General features: G+C 42.7%; 1 protein-coding gene across 1 annotated transcript in view; it reads left to right on the top strand.

Annotated features, from left to right (window-relative positions):
* The window catches only part of LOC104075749 (AT-rich interactive domain-containing protein 5B-like), a gene marked incomplete at its 3' end in the record, with an annotated part of 87,837 nt that overhangs the window by 7,819 nt on the left and 55,086 nt on the right, over nt 1-24,932 (top strand). The window contains exon 2 of the mRNA XM_009576358.1: nt 2,663-2,888. Coding sequence (XP_009574653.1) covers nt 2,663-2,888 — 226 coding nt within the window. The remainder of the gene's footprint in view (nt 1-2,662; nt 2,889-24,932) is intronic.

Raw genomic sequence — 24,932 nt, 5'->3', positions numbered from 1 at the left:
CAGCCGTGAGCGCGAGGCCTGCGGTCAGCCGCCCTCCTCAGGAGATCCCAGCCCATATGGGGGCCAGCCTGGCGCCCTTAGGGACGTGGCTGCTGCAGGGGTGATGGGGACCAGGAGCCCTTGGGGACACAGCTGCTGCAGGGGTGATGGGGCAGCCGACAAGGGGCCATCGCCTAGCACCAGTTGCATGGGGGGGTTTCAGCACACAACCTGTCATGGCACAGTGACAGCCTGAATTTCTTCTCTATTTTATATTCATGTACTCCACTTGTGTGCTTAGCCACTCTGTGGCGCCATTCTGGGCGCCCCTTTGCACCGCAGCAGCTGTATTTAGAGTCCCGGTGCCATTTTGTGAAGGGCTGAGGCAAGCGCATGACGGTTTTTTCGTGTGGTCTTTTCCTGGCTCTTCACATCAGTGTGGGGATGCTAAACACCACGTGTTTTCATGGCCACGGCCGTGCCGCTGCCACAAAAAGCATATGGCTGGGGTGTGCTCTTCCCTGCCCCCTGAAAGCCACCTCTCCCCCTGCTCCAGCCTCTCCTGTTCCCCCTCCATGGCAGCCTAGGCAGAGCCGGCGAGTGCACCGGCATCGCTTCACCCTTGTTACAGTAGGTTTTCTTTTTTTTTTGCCCTGTGTACACATCATGTGCGTGTGTGCGAAGGTTGTATTCTCGAAAACAAGTTTATTCATTGATGATGTAATAGTGATTGTACTTTTCTTTTGGTTAATAAATTGTCTGCTCAGCTTACTTTGTATGCCAGCCAAAATTAGTCATACCAGTTCTTGGAAAGGATATGAAGAAACTAGTAATTGAAATCATAATCATTTGATCATGAGAGCTATTTGGAAAATAGTATTTTAACCAAAAACATGTCTGATGTCCAAGTCAGTTTTTTTTAAAACTGCTGCTAAATAGATTTCTCTAGTGTTGAATATTAGAAATTGTGTAGTAGCAGGTGATGGTATTCAACATCCTAAAAGAGGACTTCATCCAGAAATTGCTGAGACTGTCTGCAGGCAGGCTGATATTTATATATATGTATTTTTTTTTTCCATCCTGACATTTAATAATCACCATGTAATAGCTATAAAATGCATAGCAACTACAGCTTTTTGAAATTTCAAGTGGATGGTGTAATGAAATTGGGTGAAACCATCCATTGAAATTATACTTTGTAGTACCCAACGCTTGTTTACAAAGTATTGACGTTTGTCATAAACAGAGATCTAAAACATCACTGTTATTGTTTGTTATTCGGTGGAAGCTCTTATGCTGTGCAATGATAAAGGAAAAGATTTTATTACAAGCTTGCTTAGCATATAAGCATGCTGTTCGTTTCTGACCAAATATTTGTTATTGCACTAAATGTAATGAAGGTGCCTGCTTATAAAACGATTTTGTATTATGTAAGGGAGATTGGAGTATCAGATCTGCTTTTTTACTAGAGATACTTCAGGTTTTGTATTGTGTGTAACTTATCACAATAAAGCCTTTTTTTTTTTCCCTATTGAGCAGTATTTTATTTCCTGAGGAATGTGTTCAGTGGAAAAAAAAACACACAGAGAGAATCAATCGTGCTTTTCTCTTTGTTTAATAACTCAAAGAATTTCTCTCCCCTTTGCAAATACTTGTGTTTATTTGAGAGAAAAATTGGATTCTGGTTTATTTATTGCAAGAACCTGTAACCTTATTTAGTGCTAGAAATGTGTGGTGTGCAAGGTGTGGTGTGCAGCCAGCTCTCATTACAACATAAATTATTTCTGCTCTTTTAACTAAAAAATCTGGAGTGTATCTTGCTGGATATGTGTGTATGTTTGTTTGTTTATTTTTTTGAGGCTTTCTTGAGCCCTTGCTCACTGGAATCAGCTATAAAACATTCTGCTTATTCATCATGACTGAGGGGATTTGATTGTTTCCTGGAAGGATAAAATTCAGCAATTAGAGCTGTTTAATTTGAGTATATGTTCTGGAGGCTAAACTGAGTTTAAGTGCTTTTCTTAGAATGTATGTTTAAGAAGGGAAAAAAAATTACAGTTCTGATCTTGAAAAAGGTTTTAAGAAACATGAGAATGTGCAAGTTTCTTTCGGTGGGAAGCACATAACATTTATGTAGTATTTCTTTTGGGATTACATCACAGTTCTATTTAATTTTTAGGACAAAAGTTAAATTCAATATTTGTGTATAAGCCAAGGGAAAATGTACCATAAACACAGGAATTTTCTGGTGAGTCAGAGTTCCAAGAATCTGAGATTTACTTAGTCCATTTATTTCAGGACCAGCTATAACCATTAGTCATCCAGCCATGAATTTTTACATTTGCAGCTAATTGCACCTAAAAAACAAACTTTCCCTCAAGGCTTTGGGTTATACAGAATGTGATTTGGCAACCTGCATTTCAAATGCCTTTTAGGATCATTGCCCCGGTCCTAGAAGTTGTCTTTAGATCATGTGTATTTGCTTCGAGTAAACAACTAATATTTCCACTTAGGTGGCAGGAGGAATAAATTAAGTACTAGCTATTCTGTATTACAGAAAAATTAATCTGCCAACGGCAAGATAGGCTTTTCGATAGCCTATGGGGGGGTGGTGTTAGGGGTTTATCAGTCATGGTGGAGCCCCGCGTGACGTGTCGTATTCTCATTTGACCGCTTCTTGCAGGATGAAGTTATTGCTGTTTCAGAGAAAGTTACTGTGAAGCTTGAGGACTTGGCAAAATGGGCGCAGTCCGATTTCTCCAAGTGGAAGTGTGGTTTCCGGGCTGAGCCGGTCAAGCCGATGGACGTGGGGAAGAATGGGCAGAAGGAGGCCTTGACGAGATACAGACAATCCACGCTCAACAGCGGCTTGAACTTCAAAGACATCCTGAAGGAAAAGGCTGACCTTGGTGAGTATCCCTTACTTTCTCTTGTGGGAAGGGGCCCGTGGGTGAGCGTCTTTCGAAGGCGGATGAGCCTGATCCTGCCAAGCCGTCGCTGATTCCCAAGGTATGTCTGTGCTTTGGGCGGAGGTGTGGTGATGAGGTACCCGAGCGGGATGGGTGGTGGTGGTGGTGAGGTCATCGCAGGCTCCTTCGAGATTAGCGTGGGGTAACTCCGTGATACCTGTCTGCTCCGTAGACACGTCCCTGAGCGCACAAGTAATTGTCAAGGGCTCTCCCTGGGGCTCTGCAGGCCGGGGGATCAGGTCGGAGCTGTGCAGCGTGGGGAGAGGAGCCTGACACATCTTCCCGAGGCCTGCTCCGACAGGCAGGGGAGAGCAAAGGCCTCTCACTTCCCGAGTCCCATCTTCCGGAAGCGCAGGATTGTCACCTGCTTCTGGTGCTTGTCCTGTCTCCGTACGGTCAGCTTGGTGTCTCGTTGGCAGGGAGATGTCCCTTCCATAGCCTTCTATAGTGTTTCCTTGTGAGCTTTATGTTATCATACAGTGTAGGCCCCCTGCGAACACCCTGCTGTTCTCTTCAGGTAGACCTGTTCTTTTTTAGGGAGGGAAACGCTAGCTCTGCTACTTTGGATGGTTGCAGGCAGGTTTGCAGCTTTGGGGCTGCTTTGGTGCGCAGACACACCTCTAAAATCTCTGGTGGGGGCCCAAGGTCCAAGGGAGATGGGCCTCCTGTTGGTAAACGTGCCTGTTCGTGGTATTAGGACCTTGGCTGCATAATAGATGTCAGAGACGGCGCTTTGAAGTGCATCCCAGGGACATTTCTCTGTTGTACCAAGCTTTTAACAAATGTTCCAAGTTTGAAGAGCATCAAATTCAGGCTATAATGCGTGGAAAGGTAAGAAATTAAAAGCTAAGGGTGATGCATGTGAGGAAGTGCTTTTGTACCTACGTGAACATGAGATGCAGGTCCAAGTTCAGTTTTATAATGGCACGACTGTGTTGGCATCAAAGCCAACTTACACTAAGCTGAAGATCTGTCTTGGAGGATTTATCTTCTGCATCTCGTTTTTCTGATCTTATCAAATGGTGAAGTGATTTTGTCAATCTTGCATTTCACCATTAGTTATGTAGGTTGGAAGATTAAAGTACAATTGGAAGTTGATCTTATTTTCATTACATCTTCAGGAAAAAAAATAACCCGTGCAATTCTTTCTCTCTTCCTTTGCTTTTCTGTGTGGTTTCTTCTGGTTCATAATTACATGCAGTAATTTTCTCTGCTATTGCCCTGGCATATTCTTTACACACTACATTTATTTGCATTTGTTTGTTGTGTCAGAAGAATCTTAATGTTTTTCAGACAGAACTTTTGTGTGTTAATGTTTTCTTGTTTTTGTTTTTAACAAACAAAAAAACCCTTGTGGTAAGTTATGAAATTGCTATTATCTACCCTAGGAGCCAAAGAAAATTATCTTTAAGCCTAAAGCTTATAGTTGCATTTTAAGCCTTTGAAAGTAGGGGTTATACTGAAAACACTTATGGAATGCAAACTATATGGTATAATTTTGATAACCCACATTCTGATGTTACTCATTTTCGGTTGGTGGCTCTGGCTTTATTGTTGGGTCTTTTTTTTCCAGTAGAAAAGCATATTTTGACTAGGGTTTGATTGTGATTGCCTTTTTCTTCATCATGACTGGTTGGCGGGAGTGAAATGAAAGGTTCAAGAAGACCTATAGCTGATTAGGCACCTTGATACAGACAACTGATCTAGCCTATGAAAAGCAAAGAAATTTCTTAAATCTAGTACTAAGATTATTTTTTTACTATTTGAAAGACCCAAGAACTTAAGCATATTTTGCTTCCCGGATCTGAGAAAAACTCAGAAGAACAGTGATCTCCATTGCTTGTGAAGCAGCCCTATTTGGTTATGTCCTGTAGGCAACCCATGAGCTCTGGTGTTTGACTTAACTATGGGATGGAGGTTTAACACCCACCAGGTGAAGAAGATTTACTTCTTTCATTCTGAGTGGTTGGTCAGGGTTGACATTGCGCTCTGGGAATTGCCGTCTCCTTAGCTGTAGGCAAAGGCAGTAGCATAACGTGCAGTGTCCAAGGCATAGAGATTTGAGCTGCCGGTGTTGTATCTTTGCTGTCAAAATGGCAGGTTTAGCACCTGTTACGATGTGTGCCCACAGACCTTTTCCAATATTCAGCATCTTGCCAACAGAGCAATGCTCAGCCGCAGTGATCAAAGATTTATTAGCAATAACTTCTGCAGTAGGTCTCCAGCTCAATGGGATGGGGTAGTTTTTCTCTTAAAATAGGGTTGTAAACTGTGAGGGAGCACGGTGCGCTGTCATGCAAAGGTCCCTCAGGTGAGAGCATCAGCACATCTATATTAGCAAGGCTAATCAGCCCAAATGGAGAGGTAATCTCCTGCACATCCAGCGTTTCCCACCACCGCAGCACAGTTCCCCTCCTAAACCCTAAGGTACTCAGTGCTGCGCCCGTGGGGATGTTTCCCGGAGGGTTTCCCCATGGGGCAGAGTGGGGTGGCTGTGATGGGGCAGACCGCTTTGTACAGAACTTGGGTGTGAAGGGAACAAACTCCTTCTTGTGCTAGTCTGGCGGACCATGCATGAGTCTGTAGTAATGCCCACGTTTAACCCTGGCTGTAGACGAGGAAGTTGCTGGACCGGGTGTTGAAAAGGCCTAGATAAACAAGGTGATCTCCTGGACCCCTTTTTTCCTATGAAATGGCATGTTTCCATTACAGAAAAATCCCATAAAAGTGAGTAGATTCTGAAATTTTTCCTACTAGATGTTTTTGAAGCGAGCTGTAGAAGGTAATAGGAAATTATATCCCTACCAAAGAGCTCAAAAAGACTTTACAGAAGAAACAAAATCAGTTTTCACACACTATCCAGGAGTGGTGAAGGGTGAAATAACCCGGATGAAATGAAAACATGGCTGATACAGAACCACAGAAGTGGCACTGTGCAAACATACTTAATTAAACACGTTGCTGCTGGGAGCAGGGCAGCTTTAAACAATAACCGGGCAAAGTGGGGCCTTGTGTGAGCAGCGTATACCCTGTACCATATGCTCTGTGGCACTTGCTTTGCCAAATCTAAGGCGACCCTTGGTTAATCCACAACCCAGAGAAACCATGCACCTATAATTGAAAGTTGACCCTAATTAAAATTCAGTAGTTCTGTGTTCTTTTTTGTTCTCTCTTTTTTATCTTCTCTTTTTTTCCTCTTGTCTCTTTTTTCTTTTTTCTTCTTTTCTCTTTTCCTTTTCTCTTTGTCTGTCTTTTCTGCAGAAACTGTTTTTTTCTGTAAAATGCCATTGTTTTTATCACTAGTGAATTATGCAGAACTTTTCCTTAGGACTGTATTAAATAAAAGATCTAGCAATGGCATTTTTTTGTGTGAGCTTCAAGATTTCAGCCTGAAAAATGATTTTTAAGAATTATTTCTTTCTGCCTGTTGAGGTATTTATGTTATACATTCTGTCCCTTTCTACAAATATGTCAATATTGAATGCTAGCAGTTTATGTCTTAAAACTATTTATAGCTTTCTGAATATTTCTTTCAAATGTTGAGAAAAATAAAGAATAACAACAATGCAGCATATAAAAATAGAGTTGCTCAGGAATGCATTATTCATAATGAACATGAGAACCTGTTTTTCCAGAAGAATTGGTCTGATTAAATCATTCACTACTAAGGCCGCTAGTTATTTATTTTTGTCTTTAGAATTATTTAGGGGATTTTTCTTTGTAATAAATGGACTTGTATACCCATATTTGGTAAACCAGTGGGAAGTCACCAAATGAGGAATTATTTCATTTTACAAAATTTTTAGCAACTAAGCAATGTAAACGCTATCGGTTAAATATGGCAAAGTTGCATATTTGTATTCCTTGGGCTATAGTTCGAAAAAAAATTCAAATTATTTTATATAACACTGCTTCTTACAGACTTCCTTTAAGTGAAGTATGAAAGCTGCAGTGTAAGCTTTATTGGCCTATAAATATGTCATTATAGTTGGACTACATTTATATGCTTTGGATTGTTGTTTAAGCCAAGAAAATATGTCTCTACAGGTTGACTTTTTATTGAAACCCTTTGAGGCATACAACAGAATGTATTTTAGGCCAAGGTTATTAAAACAGCATTTTCATTTTTGCAGCAGACTCATTGTCAATTATGCTGCCACAAACTGTCTGTGGATAGGCAGTTATGAATGGTTTCATCTCTAAATGTGTCTTTAGAAAAAGAAATAAAAGATAGAGGAGTCAGAGCTGAAATTGAGAGAAGAGACTGAGGGGAAAATGACTGAATTTAGTGCTCGCTGGCTCTCTTGGTTTGGGTTAGACTAGTATACGGTGCTGCCTGGGTTTAGCCGAGGAACAAATGGCCCCTGTGCCTGCGCCGGGCCGGGGAGGTGGGAGCCGCTGCTGCCTCGGCCGGGCAATCTGCATCCCTCTGGTTCATGAGTCTGTCATGACAGAGCTCTGGGTTTGGTCCCCAGATTGTCATTGCCACTCTTTTTATCCATCCTTTAGGAGTCTTTATCACGCCAAAATGGATGGTTGAGGTTGCCGCATGGTGGGCACTCCCATTCCTGCACTGGCAGCGTTAGTAATGGGGATAAGCAAGTTCTGGTACTTGCTGAAGGGATTTTTGCTGCAGTTATTGCTTGTTTGTTTGGGTCCAGTGAGGGGGAACCCAAAGTAAATTTAGCAATCAGTCCTGTCCTGTCTTTCGTTCCCCACAGTCATGCATTTGGGAGTGTAGAATCTGGATCTTTGTGAAATCCAGGAAAATCAAGTACTACTTCTAGCTGAGGTTTATATTTTAGCAGTCACCCTTTTCCAGTCCATAGGTGGTTTTCCAGCAGTTGTTTCCTACTTTGCTCTTTTGAACCCTCCAGCAGAGCTTGCCGGGCAGGGGCTGGATGCCACAGAACTGGCTCACCCTCTCATTTGCTTCTCTTCTTTACCAGTCTCATAATTTGCATAGCTTCACCTGGGAGATCGCAACTCCTCATTGGATCTTGTGTTGCCTTATAAATTGGCCGATCTGCAGCAGATTGCAGTGAGTTTGGAAGGAAAAGCAGATCAGGGATGAGCTATCTTCAGGAAGGTGCTGATCCCTCAGTGCCCAGGCAGCCACGGTGCCCGGCCCTAGTGGGCACTGGGCTGTGGCACAGCCCTTCTGATTTCACTTACCAGTGGCCTTGCAACAGGCATGACTTCTCCAGATGAAGATTATCAAGTCATAATGTAGTCAAGCTGTAATATTATCGAAACTGATAATCTGCAGCTGTAGTGTGCTCAGACACTTGCGGTGACTTCTGAACTGATGCCGACTCTCCTTTTTCATTGTTTGTCGCGTGCTGCTGAGTTCAGGCTCACCTGGCTTAACTTGATGCAATAATTTTCTGACCAACTAATTGTTAGCTATTCAGAGTACAGCTACTTTGGATATTTTGTGCCTAAGTCATGCCTCTAACTCTCTTCCCCTCCCATCCTTCCCTGTTTGTCTGCACTTTTTGCCTCTTCCTTGTGCCTTCCTGTCCCCCTTGCCCTAGCTGAATGCCATTTTGATCTTGATCAAGCTCCTGTAAGTGTCCCATTATCCCTTTTTCCCCTCTCTGCCCTTGTGCACCGTATGTTGTTTTTTGTCTCGTGGGTCAGTGTGACCTCTCTAACTCATTTTAACCAGCCCAATTGATACAGCTTTTTTGCCATAGATGAGGCTATTACATGACTTGGCTGTTGTGCTCCATGGAGCCTGAGTGGAGGAGGACGGCTCCCTTGGGGAAAGGGACTGTGGCCTGGCGTTTTCTTCTGTGTTTGTGCAGCTCCTAGCACATGCTGGCACTGCTGCAGCTGAACGAGAGCACCAGCAGGCTGCAGAGCAGTGCTGTTGGAGTTGCTGTTCAGAGAGGCCGTGGAGCAGGAAGGCTTTCTTTGGTTGTACATCTTCTTTCGGTTTAATTACCACTTACCTTTAGTGTTACCGTGTTTGGGATTGGAGATAATCTGAGGTGCTGAGCAGACAGACAATTTTGTCTGGTCTTGCATGAAGAGGGCAAGGTAAATGTTTATTTTTATTATTTGTCAACCAGTTGGTTTAAGATAACTAATACTTGTTGGCTTGTTGGCTTCAGTTGCTGGCTGCCTTTTAAATGCTAAAAGGTGATGCTGTTGTTAGGTGCGGTGTACCCCCAATAATCCTGTGATAATGACATATTTTCTCCTGGAGGTGACCCTGTCTCCAGTAGTGTTTTGGGGCTCCCCCTCCTCACTTGCCCCCCTCTCTTGAGCCGCTGCTGCTCTCCTCTGCACCTTCCCTGGCCTCCCTGGGAGGAGGTTGGTGGGGTCCTTGGGAGGTTGTCTGCAGCCACCTGGTCCTTCCCGAGGCCGCATGTTTGCCCAAGCAGTGCTGGGATGATTTAAGTGCTGTTAATTTCTTCCTTTCTCTGGGGAAAGCCTACTTCATTACAGAGGAAGCGTACGGGGGTGACAAAAACATTTCAATCTGCAGCACTGGCTATGGAAGCCTTTCATTCGCCACTGGATTGTGTTGAGCCTCATCTATTTGTGGCTCTTGAAAGGAGTTTTAACACCACACATCTCAAACTTCAAGCGTGCCTTATCAAAGAGATAAAATTTGGATTTCTTCTCAAACTTTGACCCGCCTTTGAGCTCTTATAAAAGGAGGTGGTAGTGTTGCCCCTGGGAATTGAGGAGGTGGGTATTTTGTTCTTTGAAATGCGGAAGATCTGCCAAGAAATGTAAACAAAATCCCACGTAACTTCTCTCTAGGTAGCCCCTAAATCACAGTGCCTGTTCCCCACCCCCAGCAACTCCAGCAGCAGGAGCAAGCTAACATGATTATCAGAATTGTGCTGATAGCAGTTGTCACTGTGTCAGCGTTTTCAATTATGTATTGGTATGACAGGGCACTTTGTTGTTGGTGTAAAGCACAGCCATTTGCAATTGCAGTTCTGGTCTATTCAGAAACATCAGGGAAGGAATCACTGCTGCAACACAAGAGAGGAGGAAGAGTTAAATTTTACTGCCTTGTGAAGCTAGAGGGAACTGCCCCATGTTCTCCTAAAGCCAAAGTTGCAGCAGTTTGCACCATCAATAAGAGTTTTGTTGCAGCCTCTGGTTGGAACAGGAGTAGCCTACATAATTACAAAATAAGTAGATAAAAAATAAGGACTATTCACAGACGGTGTCAAAGCGGCCAGTGTGGGACAGTGTCTCTTTAAAAATGTTTGACGGCTTTTTTTATTTTTGTCTGTTTTTAGCACCAAGATTGACCTTGCCAGGCTGTGTAATAACCCACATGTGTCTGCTCTCCAGGATTTTTTCCCTTCTAGTCACTGTTGGATCTTGCATTTAATTCTTACTGACCGTGAGGTTTTGTTCCAGTAACTGGAAAAGTGTGCCTCCTGGTGCAGCGCTGCTGTGCTCTGAATCTGACTTTATCTCCATGTCTGCCTTTTTTTTTTTTCTTTTTTTTTTTCCTTTTTTAACTTTTGGGCTTAGAGGGTGCTGTTTTCCTCCCCAGCCTTCCCTCTAGTTTCCGCCCCTGCCCATATTGTTTCTGGGTCCCACAGGGACCCAGTTTGGGACGTCTATTGTTTTGTGTCCCTGCGCTTCCCTTGCCCAGCACCGTGGAGGGAGGTGATCAGCAGTCTCCTCTGTGTGCCGTGGTTGCTGGTTAGAGCTGTTGGTCTCTCACAGATCATCAATGCCTTTTTCCTGCATTGTATCCTTTCCACGCAGCCAGCCAAAAATTGGCTGAGTACCAAGATCTGTAAACCGAGCACCTATATAACGTTGTGGTATAGTTGGGTGGGCCCTGAGGACGTCCTCTTTTTCCTGCCTGGCTGCTTTCCTGTGCTGTAATTCTGCGCTGCTGGAGCCCAGGACTTGGAGTCCTGCAGTCATCTTTGACTCTGAGCGCTCCGTTAATCAAGTCGAAGCTGTCTTCGTACCGGCTCATGAATCATTCTGGCTTGTGACCTGTGCTGCTGTGCTGAGATGCTCAGACACTTCCGTGGGTGCTGTTGACACACGGCCAGATCTGGGTGTCAGTTCCCTTTCGGGGAGGGAGGAGAAAAGCCAGACCCAGCTTGTTCACCACCTCCCTTCCAAGTTGCTCTTCTGAGTTGCTCTTCATTACTCCCGTGCCCAGAAAGACGACTTGCCTTTTGTTTACAGGCGCACTGCAATGTGTCTGGCCTGTCTCGTCTGTCTTCCTAAGTATCTTAGTCCGGTTCTGACTGCCGTGTTGCAGAAAGGCTAGTGCTTGTTCTCTGAGATACAATATTCGTCTTCTTACAGATGACCCATCTTGTGCCGTGGGAGTTTGTCAGAGAAAGCATCCTTTGTGCATCTGAAATTGAAGGAGGAGACTTGCTTTTTCTGCCCCTTCTCTTTTCACAAAATCGTTTGCTAGGACAGAGGCACACAGGAGCAAAAGCCGGGCTATCCCCCAGACTGTGTGGGGCTGTAATGCCAGCAAGTGGCCATGTCAGCATTTATGGGGACCTCAGCAACAGGAGGTGATGGGCCCTCAGCTTGCTGAGATGGAGCTTTGCTTGGGCAGGCAAGGAAAGGTGGGAGATGGGTAAGCTAGAAAGAAAAGGAAGGTGTTGGGCAAGAGTGTGGGAAAGGGCTTGGCTCCAGCAACTGAGTGGGCAGTAGCAAACCTGCCTTCCCAACGTGGGCAGCCCAGGGATCTCCAACAGCATTGTGGGTCACCTTTGTGAGCACCAAGAGGGGCTGTATGGGTACACAGGAGAAGACTGTGGTTCTGGCATCCTTGCCCTTATTAAACTGAGTTTTAAGACTCTCGATATCAATATTCTGCCTGCTTAATCTCTTTCGGTTAATTTGGTTCATGCTTGTCTTTGCTGGCTTGGTGATCCTTGCACGATGAGACCATTGATAGATGAGGGTGTTTGGGAAGGGAAGGGTTAAACCTAGTATATGTATAAATTGGAGTGCAGTTTGTGGGAGTGGGTGATAGAGAAAGCGTATATTTAAAAAATGTAACAGCATGAATTGTAACTTACTGGGTAGGTTTTGTATTGGAGAGCATTGTGGCATAATCTTTATTTATTTCATTTAGTAAAATCTGTACCATGTAAAATAAGTTCCTCCTTAATTTTACGGCTAATAATAATTTGCTTGTAAAAATGAAGCCTCAGCGCTGTAAACCTTCAGCTTGGGTCTCTCTTGCTCTGTTACATTGTGAAGGACAAATAGTTAATACCATAAAGAAGCTTTTGTTAGTGATAGATAATGTGTGTTATTTTAGCAGGAGTATATTTTAGCAGCTTGTGAAAAATCAAGGTGAATTTTTACATCTGCGCACTGCTGCATAATTGATATATGTAGAAGCTGAAATTCAAAATAAGCTTCTAGAAGAGCACACATTTGATTTTCCTAAACATTTAAATATATGTATCACACCCTCATTTTAAGATGCCGGTTAATGACTTTATGAGCATGTTGGCAGCCAGAGCATTACATGTGGTTTGAGAAATGTGTCTGGATATGCTTGGTAAGCAGTATTGTTCTGACAGTGTACTAAAGGCCATCTTCAATTTGACTGTGCTCTACTTTGTTATGCTGTGAAAGAAAAAGATAATTCAGCAGAGTATTGTGCTGTCGGCTGGAGACGCCACACTTCAGAATACAAATATTACTAAGGATAAATGAATCATTAAAAGAACAGTAGCATAAAATATCTGATGAATGAACTCCAGGAGTCTCTGCTGGAAGAAATTTAGCATTCACGGACAGTACCATAATATGTGAAATAATAGTATCAGTTCTACATTCAGATGCCAAAAACATTTATGGACCCAGAATAATTGTGAATTACAAGGCTATAAATACATAGAGGGGATTTGGTGATATCATAATAAACCATGAGAAATTCGCTAGGCTAGTTTCTAATGTTACCAGAACCTTGAGATATATTTACAACCTTGTTCACACTCCTGCAGTTTTAGGGGGCAATTCTCTTCCCGCAACACGTTCGTCATTCCCATTAGTGCCAAGGGGAGTTACGCATGTGTGTCATAGTGGAATAGATCCCCCCGTGTTGTACAATTCAAGGATCCTATAACAAATCGAAAATCTAATTTAAGAAAAAAGTGGGAAGCATTCCCTCTCGTCCTCCTCCAAGTTCCTCCATGTCGCGTTCTACTCCTGTGAACGAGGCTAGTGAAGGGAAGATAGGTAAAGAATGACAAGGTAGCTGCTGTGTTCCTGAACGTTTTATCCACAGCTGCATAATTTTTTTCACTTTTTATTACTGAGAAACAAAACAACCAAAGCCCAGATGTTCTGTTCCCAGGTTTCTTTAAAGTGCAGGCTAATGCATTTTAAAAGCGTCTTGTAAATACCCAGGGAAGGCTGGGATTGTCAGCCTGTCCACCGAAAGAAGGCTTTGCTGTTGTGATACCAGATCCATGCCTGATAAGAAGAGTTAATTAGGAACTGGGGCTGAATGTGATATTCAAGAGCATGTTCAGCTTTCAGCATGTCCCATGTCACCTGTTTGTAATTAAGCCTGGTGTCCCCTGCCTTCCTGAATTGGGGCGGTGACAGAGTCTCCGCAGGTACTTAGTGTCGGTTCACACGTCTCAATATTAGATGGGTTACAGCCCCGGTGCTGCCGGACCCCTTCCCCTCCTAGCGCCTTCCCCGAGCCAGCTGTACGATGCTACTGGCCTCATCCTTCTTGTAAGTCATTGGCAAAATATGCATGTTCAGCGTGGTGCAGAGCAAGTCTGCTCAGTAATTCCACATTCCTAAGTGTTGCAGGAGGTCTCTTAACTGACCAAGCTGCAGTCTTTCTGCTCGTCCTTCTCACAGGTTTACGCTCCCGGCTGTACATCCAGGCCTCCCAGGGCATTTGTGGTGTTCACAGTAGGAAGGGTCTATGGCTTGGTTGATGTCCCTCCACACGGTTCTTGTTTTACTTTTTATGTCTTGGTAGACTAACCCCCTGATATCAGCAGATGGATCATGTCCTTGAGATACATCCTGGACCTTCCATCCTTGTCAGCTGATGAAGCAAAGAGAAGATAATTACAGGACCAAAAAAATAACAACAGTGAAGTGGTCATCAGCAAGAGGGGGGGCCTTGGCAGCCTTGTGGGTGACTTGTAGCTTTAGCGTGTGTCAGTGATAGGTCCTCACCCAGCTAGTCACTGAGCCTGGATTTGCTTCGATCACCGCCAGTTTATTTCATTGTCTTTCTATCTTGAATTCATGCATGTTTTTGCTATGGCAAGGTCATGGGATTGTTGATTATTTGTTTTAGTTAATTACTAGTGACTTTAACTTGATATTCTTAGCAATATCTGTGTGAGCTGTCATGGCAAACCCAGTAGACAGGGTGTAATGCAATCTTAATGCATGTTTTTAATTATTTTAAAACCACAGTCTCCACTTTTCTTTCACACTGAGTGTTTCCAGATTAAAAGCTTTGTGGGATGAAAATTAAATGATAAGGTACTATAAAAATCTATTTCAAGAATCTCAAATGTTTCAGCTCCGTCTTTATTTTTAGTTTTCTTACTCCCTGAATGACCCTTACTTGTGACAGCATTTCTCACCGTACACTTCTGGTTTTGTTGCACAGAGAAAATAGCTGAAAAAGTCCTTTTACACTTGTGTTTTTAATCCTCTGTTCAGATACATAAAAATATGGCCCCATAAGTTCTGTGGTACAGTAAAAAAAAAACCCAACCCAAATAATTTTGGCAGTTCAAATGCAGAAACTAAAAATAATTTAATCTGCAGTGTGAACATAGTTTCATATTTATACTAGCATCTGGCCTCAGGAATTGAATACTCCATTCTTTAAATAGCTTCACTCTGGCTCTTGAATGCTTTGTGACTAGAACATTACCCTACAGTCATACACCTTGTTTACATATTTCTGTTAAAAGGCAAAAGAACTTACAGTACTTCAAAACATCGGTACAAGCTCCCTCCTCCCCTCTCGTCTTGGAAAAGAGAAGTTAAAAAAACTAAAAAATGAAAGAGTGGTCTGAAAGTGCATTTTAAATTTAGTTCTCTCAATTTGCTGCTGGGTACATATTTTACTGTCATTTGTATAAAAAACTGGAAGAAAAATTTTCCAAAGAAAATGTGTGCCATTCCAGATGCCCAACAGTAGTCAAACACAAATTTATGTATGCTTTGTTTGTATGTTTGTTTTTAATCCAGCAAATGCCTTTGTCTTTAAATACACTTTGCCTAGAGGCAATGGATCTTTTTTGTTACCCATATGGTAGAAATAAGGAGTAGGTCCCTGCGAAGGAAAAATATCAGAATAATGTAATAAAAAGGTAAACACTATAAACGGGTGGCTAATGATTAGCTTCTTGCAATCTTTAGGGACAAAGTATCTTTTTATAGTTTTATGATCCTTGCCCAGCCCAACTTCAGGAGGAATTGCATTTTCAGAATTATATATTTGAAACTTCAGCTAAGCTTTACAAATTTAGTAGATCCTTATTTAGTGTCTGTTGGTGAATGTAAGTCCAGCCTAATATTCTTACTGCTATTTTTTCATTCACATGTCTTGAGGTGAACTTCAGAGCAGAAAAGAAAATATCCCATTTTTAAACCTTAATCCAGAATCCATTTGTGTGAGTCACTAAAACAAAACTGTAGTGGTTTGGCTAAAAAAGGCTTCATGTCCAAAGGGAACGTTCCTTAAAATGCTGGCACATGTCCCACAATGTTTCTTGAATGTGTTTTATATGTTGTCTTTGTGCTATTGTAAAACATCAAAGATTAGATCCTGTAGTTTTTGTGTGTGGGAGACTCCTGGTATTTCAGTGGCCTGGACAACTTGAAGCGTAGGGGTCTCACTCCCTTGAGAGGTGTTCGGCCCTGTCAGCCGCCTGCTCTGTTCCTCCCTTAGGGGAGCCTTCCAGCTCAGGTAGGGAGAGCTTGAAGGAGCATTTCTTTTTCTTGTGGTAATTATTCAGTGTTGTACCACGAGCTTAGGCTTGCTGCTGTGATGCTCAGTAGCAAACCTTGCAGCAATGTGAGTGGTGGGAAAATCGGGTCCTGTGTGCCCTCGTGAAAAATTTGAGAGTTGTTTTGTTTTTCCTACTCAGTTATTATATCCCTCAACAGGAAAAGAGCCTCCGGGATAATCATCCTACTCGGGTTTTTGAGCGGTCAGTGCCATTTTCTGTAGGCTTCAGACTAGTCTGGGACGTGTGAGAAGGTCAGCGCCGAGGCCCTACTCTGCCACGACCTCCAGCTTTGATGCTCCTGTGGTGGAGCGAGAGAGAGGTGGTACAACGCTGGAATGGGAGCAGGGATGAGGATTGCTGAAGGTAGCAATGAGGGCTGCTTCTCTACCTTGCCACTTGGGTTTTTTGGTGTGTGTGGTTTGGGGTGTTTTGTTAGCCTTCCCTGCAGGGAATGTTGTGTGCTCAGTTTTTACTTTGTTTTTTAGACCTGGGCCCTCTGACTTGCATATAATGAATGCGAATGGCCCAGGATTTAGCCTTTGGTGATTTCGGATACCATGTGATTCCAAGGCACAAAACATGTGATTTATTGGGTAAAGCCTATTTAATATCTTAAAAGCATAGAGTAGGAGATCAGATGTGAGCGTAGCAGCCTTAAAATATATTCCCTGACAACATACTTAAGAACATTTAGGTCTATATGAAATATACAGGAAATGAGGCCAATTTTGTCCCTGCTATTTTGATGGCAGGGTGCGCAGGAGAGACAGAGAGAGTGTGGACAGGAATTCATGTGTTTGATAACATGAGCCCGGCATCTTTGCACAAATGGAATAGGAGCATTTTTCACCCTCTGCAGCAGAAACTCTATTGGTAGTTTCTCTGCCTCATTGAGAGACTTTTAACTAATCAGACATATCGGCAGATCCATATAAGAATATGAAAAGTCATTCCCTCATTTCTGGCCAGTCGTGTACGGTGTTTGCACAAAGCAGTACCTCTTTGCCACCTCTGTCGGCTTGGGGAAGCACAGGGAGCTGATTCCTAACAGGCGGAGATGAAGAAAGACTGCTATTCTGTATTAGACCGTTTTTCCCTCGTCATCTTGTAAAGTCAATACAAAAGTAAGAAAAGGTTTTACATAGTTTTTACTGGGAGAATACTTGTTGAGTGTTGCTTCTAAAACAAGAGACCCTCATGAGCAGTGCAGCAGAACAGCAGTTGCCAGAAGGACCTGTAATGATTTCTGATCATGCTAATGACTGACCATTGTCTTAATGTCAGACTACTTAGCGTATGGCTGATTTTCTTAAATAAGCACTTAACTTTCTACTTTTTAGGAAAACAATGCAATTTAAGTTCTTATTTGAAGAGGAAGATTGTGACAGCAGTGCTGGAAAATTTTATTGTCCAGGCTCTGAAAATTTTTTGAGTGTATTTGTCTAAAAGCATCATTTATACCTCGCTGGGCATGTGGCAAATTTCTTACTTAAAGTCACATAACATTTCTTGGGCAGCGGGTCTTCTTACTTGGACATGTAACTAAGATTTTGCAAATGTTTGGTTGGGCAAGTAGAAACCTGGAAAATATGCTGTGGTTCAGTTTTCTCTTGGTTTTGTCACTTCTGCTTCTTATGGTCATAGCATCTCCAGCTGAAGCACAAGCTCTCAGGAAAAAAAAGTCCTTGGGCCCAGTCCCACAATGTACTGAGTGTCACAGGTGGTGTAAGGAATGCTCTGAGCTTGGTGTGACTGGTAGGGCACTTTGTCTTCATCTCTGAAGGCACTTCATCAAGACATGACAGAATGGGATGGTGTTCATAGAAAAAATGGGACTGCAGTTTTCTTTTTTTTTTGTTCCTTTTCCTTCAGAGTGTGTCTGTGTGGATTGCATGTAGGAGTGGACTTTTGCGTGTGCCTCATTGAGATCTTTGTCCCAACTATCCATAAGAATTTCCTACCATCTGAATTTCCCAGTCAGTTCACTAGCCAGATTGCCCAAACCAAAATAGGACACAAGGCTCCTTGGAGGAGTAACTACAGCAAGAACTTTCTTTGTCCTGTACATTCCCTTTCACCAGATGAAGTGACACCAGTTCCATGCCAGTGACTGCTGACTTCAAAGCCAAGAAGAAGCCTTCTCATGTGTGACAGCCTGAACATAGAGACCAGATTTATAACAGAGTGAATCCTCAGTTTCATTTAGTGCAGGAACTGTTTGGATGTCTCTACCTAAAGCGCAGAGGTGTCATGGTACCAGCAACAGAGCTAAAGTAAATGATAACAGGTACCTTATGGGTACTGTCCTGACAGCTGTTGACAGCTCCCTCCGTGGTCAGAAAAAGCAGATGTTGAGCACAAGAATGTAAACAAGAATCACTCATCTAAATGGAAGCAGTTTTTGACATTGGCAGTGCGAGATGGCCAGGTCTAGTGAGGATAACAAAGATGCCATGCTCTTGGAGCAGGCTTCCTTTCGTTCCTTTTTTTTAAAGGTTCCTTTGCAGCTCTTTCTCTTACGCCACCTGATCTGTCACTTTAGCCAGAAGACAAGAGCTTCAGGTACCTATATCTGAATTAATCTATACAGCTTTTTGTGAAGACTTGGTGGTGCTAAAACTTCACTCAAAAGCTGTCTTCAGAATGGCTTCAAGCTTTCCTTTTAAAACAATTAGTTTACCTACATGGCTTGCATCAGAAGAAATGTAATTGCACATAGTAGACTTGATTTTCCTTTCCAGGATCAAAATGCTGAGGTAACAGTCACTGCTAGGCACTCTAAAGCTCAGGCCATTCTGCCACAGTGTCTCAAAATGAACGTCCTGATGTATCATCATGTGTTGCTGGCTAAATGTTGTGTAATTCCCATTGAGCTTGAAGACCTGCTGCAGCTGAGCTCAGGTGATGTACTCTTCCAGTATCATGAATCCACAAAGCAGCAAAGAAGAGCAGCTTCTCCAATATTGTTCCTGGACTTGGCTGCGAGGTCAGGAGTTTGGGAGAGCATTTTTTCAATAACTGTTTAACTGACAGAGATAAAGCTTCTTCATCCTATCAAGTGGAAAGGTGTGCCTTGGCAGTCACAGTGAGGACCCCGCTGTGGCACACACTGGCTTGAGTAAGAAAAAATCGGTTATTTGCCCTTCCCCTACTAATTATGACTTTTCTCTCTGGATACCGTCCCTCCCTATTCTTCAAAGCCCTCTGATATTGCAGGCTTGAATTGCAGGGGGGCTGTAGCATCCGCGGGCTTGTCATGGTGCTGGTGCAGGAGGAGGCAGCCCATGAGCCAGGAATGAAATGCTTTGCGTCTCTCCGAAATTCCCATCTCACTTGGATCTGGCATAAATGCAATTATTGAGTTGCTCATCATGAACGCCATGATTACTGTGCAGTAAGTAACTATTCTTTTGCATATTCTGTTCTTCCTGGGCATTGTAGGAATTTGTGCATCAATTGAGTGCTGATGAGAATGACTAGACGAGAGTGAGATGTTACGGGTCATTAAACAAACAAACAACTCCACCTTCATTTTATTGAAGGTACCTATAAATCTCATCAGTTTTTTTCTTTACAGCTAGTTGACCCGGGGATCTTTGTGAAAGATCAGGCTGTTAGCTTAGGCAAGTTAGAGTGCTTTAAGCAGCTGTGATCTAGTTTTATAGTGCTACCAGCCTATTTCATTTCCAGAAAGTGAAAGTTTGAAGTAAGTCCCAAATCTGGTTTCTCACATGCGAGATCATTTTGCTACCCGTGACCTAGAAACCAACAATGCATGTATAAATTACAGGCAAGAAGAAAATTCTGAATTGACTGTAAGGTGAATGGAAGTTGAATAATTCCCTGAACTTCAACTGGGAGAAGAAGAAAAGATCACTGAATTCTAAAACAGACTTCAATATAGACAAAGAAAATGTTATTTTAGTGTAGATTAAATTTATGACTAAGATATAGAGGGATTATTGTGTCTGTTTCAGCTGTAATTTCATGCCTGAGAATTTACATTGAAGGCAAACTGGTCTGGATCACATTAGCAAGGGCCCTGTTTTGCTGTCAGTTTAATTAAATGGAAACTGCTGGCAAGGAGACCTGAGTAGGTTTATAGAAGCAATACTATTTTGTATGTTGGAACAGGAAACTGTTAGGTCTTCCAGTTTGAAAGGGACACAAAAATGAAACCTGTGATTCATTCTTGTTTACAAACTCCCAGCTAGTATACAATGACCTTAGTGATAAATTAACTGCAATTACACGTTATATATAGTGGGCTTTACAATAGCTGCAGACTTCGTAGTTATGAAAACCATGACCTTTGACAGGGAGGTTAGAACATGAAGTTTTTCCAAACAGTGCCTAGATCTTCAAAAGTATTCACATTTCCTTCCCCGTTTCATGAGAGTAGATTGACAAGATGTGCGGTGGGTGTTCTGTTTGCTTGCCGCAAGATTGTTGTCAGGCAGAAACCCCCCAAAACAAAAAAGCCCGCCTTTCGGGAACATTGATTTATCTGTTAACTGTGCCTGGCATGCTGCCTTTTGGCTTTGATTTCAGAGAGAAACATATTTGGTTACTTTAATAGGCAAAAGCACTGAACCTGACTTGTAGGGGAAAAAATTGTTTTCTTTCCCTTTTTCAGTTCTGTTTATCGTATCCTGACATTCTGTATCGTAATTGTGCAACAGTTCCAAGTTGGAGTAAAGAAAAGTAGAACTGGATCTCAGGCTCCATCAGCCTCATTATTTGAGAGCCAGCTTTTCTGGGTGACTCAGTGGGACTGAAAATGGATGTTTATGCCAGTTAATAGCCACCTTGTGTCACCAACTCTGATGATATCAAATGCTTTTTTGTTCTCAAGAATTGTTCACATCACCTATTCATATCTCCTCTTTTTATTTATACTTGGTGTTATCTTTTAGAAATTTTTGCTGAGCTTGAGTTGACTTCCACCTCGAAGTCCACAAGCCTCTTCCACCCCAAATCTGTTTGTTCCTGCTTTTTTGCTTATTTAGATATACTGAAAGAGAAGGGGGGTTTCTTCCTCTTATTTTTTGACCGAATAAATTCAAGTCTTACCTATTTTCAGCTACTTCTCCAATTTATGATGTCACAGTGTGCAAGAGTAAAAGTTGAGAATTTGAGAAAGTCAAGTTTTTAATCATGTTACAATAATTGTATCCTTTATTGTGTATGTATATACCTGTAGTGATCTATGCTGAAACTGCGAGTATATATATGTGTGCGTGTGTTTATACGCAGCTGTATGTGTTGCTGAGCTCTGATACCCATAAAGCACTTAGCCAAAAGAGTATCGTTATGAAAGACTTAACATTCTTCACATAAGTATCAGAAGTAATAAAATATATTGTTTGAGACTTACAAAGATAAAAATAAAAAGTAGGAAGAAAAAGAGATTTTTTAAAAAATAGCAGCAAGAAAAACAGAACAAGAAGGTTCTTGGAGATCTCCGTCCCTCTGAATGCAGTGGGTTTTTTCAGTGAAGCTGTAGGAGGAATCCATGTTTTTATATTGACTTCAGTGATGCTGTAGCCCAGTGCCTCCAGTGAGCATGAAGCTCTGCGTGGCTGGAAGGTAGGTGGAGATGAGATTTGGAGAACTGCTGCTAATTGTAGGTGAGGGAAGAAATGCCCCGGCCACTATCAGTGCTTTTGCCTCTTACAGTAACACAAAACAGTCCGTCCCAAAGCACTCCGTGGTGTTTTCATATGCTGTCGGGAGGCATCGGGGCGCACGTGTGCTCAGCTCTGCTCGGTCCTTTGCCTCAGCTGGGCGATGGCAGGGCCAGGGCTAGCTCCCAATGGCAGTTGCTTAACAATAATTAAAAATAAACCAACAGGCAGCAAACTCTCCTCAAATCCAGGGGCTGTCCGTCAAAGAGGCCCCCCGGCTCTCGCTTATAGGTCCTGGGGGTAGGAAAAAAGCAAGAAAGGGTCGGTTACTTTTGATCCTGACTGGGGTGAGGTAGGGAGCACAAGAGAGGTCAGGAAGGAGTTAGTAAATTATTTTGTGCGGATGAGTAGGGAAATATTCACAAGCTGGGATAAAAAATGCTCAGTTGACTGCTTCCACAGCAAGGAGGGACTTCAGCTATCTCCCTCCAGGGTTTCCAGTATGACCAACTGTGCCAGAGCGGCGGCCGATACTTGGCCCCTGAACCCATGGCCCGCCAGGCATTCGGCTGGCTGCGGGGGGCTCGGTTCGCTTTGTCTCTTCCCAGCCCCGGCTCCCCGTTACCCTGGTCTCAATGACGGCAATGCAGACTCATCTGTCCTGCTACAGAGTTGCGGGATTCCTCAGTGCAGCCCTGCCGGTTGTGTTGGAAAGCTGTAAGGAAGCAAAATCTTTCTGGAGGAGATGCCTTTCAAGGCAACCTAGAAAGGAGAAAGACTTTCCCAGTTGTAGTGCTGGTGAGACTCAAAGCCGGTAAAAACTTTCAGTCTCTAGAAGGTAAAATGAGATTCTTTACCAGCTAGTTTATTTTAATTTTTCTTTTCCTGTTCTGCTTTGTGACAGAACTTCAAATAATTATGTTGATTTATGATTACAGGTATTTTAAAGCTGTAGTATGCTGTAACAAAGCAATGCCAGCTTATTGTTTCTGGCCCTATCCAATTATACAATTGAGTTTAGGCATGTAATAATGTTATAACAGAAATATCCATCGTGATGGATTGAATTTCATGAAGTACGGCACAAGAATATTTATAGCTCCATTCTTAAAGCCACTTTTGGGTCAGAATATATCTCCTTGGTATGGCCTTTAAAGACAGGAGAAAATCTGAAACTTTTCTCTTTACAAACCTACCACAACCCAGTGCCTTCACAGGGAGGGGGGTGTAGGTTGATGGTAAGCAGAAAATGATAGAATAATTATTTCCGCTAGAAAATGAGGATCCGGCATTATTTGTACAGTAACACAAAGTCATTATTTGGCTATGCCACTGTAATGAAACAATAAAGATCATACTTAATTTAAGTATCATCTCCCAAGAGACTTCTTGCTCTCCTTCTACCATTCTGGCTATTAAAACAAATTTAAATTGCTGGTCTAGTTTCCCACTGCTTTTTAGAGAGCGGAGTGGGCAAAGCCTCCCCTCCTCCCAGCTCTGTTTAAATGTAGACCTTTGGCATTCCAGAAATCTGACCTTGTTTGTAGGGAATGGCTCATTTTTCTATAATGTAATATGAAGCACTCTTGTGTTTTGATTCCATGAACTAGAGAGTTTAATGTTCCAGCTTGCCATGATAAGGATATGATCTGGTTGAGATAGAAACACTAAAGGAAATTAGCTATTGTACTATTCTTTAACGTATTGTTTGCCTAGCAGTTTCATTTAGAATCATTTGGAGTAGTCTTAGAGTACCTTTTAAAGCGTTGGTGTTTTTTTTTTTTTTTAAATTTTTGTTGTTGTTGTTGGCCCGGATAAAAAGTGGAGCTTTAAGATATTTCTCCTCAAATAAATGTGAGGCCGCCTCATTTATAGTCAGCATGCCTTGATTACTTGCAGACATGCTGGAAATTTACATGCGCTTTTCTCCATTATAAAACACTGATCTGTTCAGATCATTAGCTCCCTCATGACTAGAGTTTGGCAGCAAGCCAAGGCAGGCTAAATCTGTAGCTGTAAATCGTGAGTTGAAATAGCAGAAAGTGGATTTGTAACTTAAAAAGTGTAAACAGTTTGGAAAATGAAGTAATTTTAGAGTATGATTGATTGCCTTAAGATTGCACTTTAAATTAGCCTAGGGTCTCCGATGCAGATACAGGCACTAACTGCTCATTATATATTTTCACTTTTCTTTGGAACAATAGCGTTGTTGGTAGGCTTCTAAACAATGTATGCTTCTCCTAGAGTGACCTTTGAGGAAATGAATAGTTTTATTGTGTGTCCATTGCTTTGCCTGAAACAACATTTTTGAGTTATTAATTTGCCGTGGTCTATAAATAAAGGAATCAAAATGCAAAGCAGCTGTATTATGCTGCATATAGTTCATCAAACTTGTGCTTAAACATCACCCTTTGAGGTTGATAATGCACTGCATAAATTATTTTTTTCCCTCTGAAAAATAAGTAATGTTTTGCGTAGCCTGTAGTTGCTGGAGATTGGTTCTTGAATCCCATAGAAGCAAAAATTAAGATTATTTTAAGCACAAACAATTAGTGAACGTTCTGGGGGACCGGCACATTGTGTTCACTTTTTCAGGGACCCTGGTTCACTTAATTGCGTAGTTAAGAGTCACAAATGCACTGACAAGGGTGTCTGGAATAAGAAACGTGAGACTTGTATGGTCAGTACTGTTCTTCTCTCGCCTCCAGGTGGATCCTCTGTGTGTTGGTGCTCTCAGCACCTCTCTGGAATAGGAGCGGTCTGTGCAGCACCCTGCTCTGCAGGGTCCTCTGTCCTGGCCGGTGCTGGGCTGTTACCGTACAGTAAACATCGCTGGTCTGCCCGTATGAACAGCGGGCACACACCGGCGTAGCCATTCCCCTGGCAGAAATGAGAGCAAGGTAATCCCGCTCCTTTGCACAGGTGAGGTTAGGCTCTAGAGCCTGTGACAAGTCCAAGTTTCTGAGAGGCAGGCATTGCTGGGGAGCGAGCACCAGGCTGCAGCCACCTGATGCTGGTGATCCCCGGCAGCCATGGCTGGAGAGGAGTGGAAAACACGTGTATTAGATTTGGAGCCTTAAAAGTTCATTGCATAATTTCCCCAGCTCGCTCTGCACTGGTCGAGAGGAGTAGTAGTTGGAGATACAGCATGCTGTTGGTTCGAGGAAGCGTGTGCCACTTAGTATCTGATATCTTGCGAGTTTTGGCTGTTTACGAACGGTGGCTGAAACCGTTTGCTGCTCTGTCCCAAAGAGATATAAAATCCATCAGTTATGTGTTCCTGCCTACCAGGGCAGCGTGGTGTCTAAAGTCACAAAGGTGTGTAACATGGAACAACACCTCAGTGTAACTTTGTGGATGTGGGCGTGTGAATT

This window comes from Fulmarus glacialis, unplaced genomic scaffold, assembly GCF_000690835.1.
Source record: "Fulmarus glacialis isolate BGI_N327 unplaced genomic scaffold, ASM69083v1 scaffold38564, whole genome shotgun sequence".
Lineage (NCBI taxonomy): Eukaryota > Metazoa > Chordata > Aves > Procellariiformes > Procellariidae > Fulmarus > Fulmarus glacialis.
This window is presented reverse-complemented; position numbering and strand designations above follow the sequence as displayed.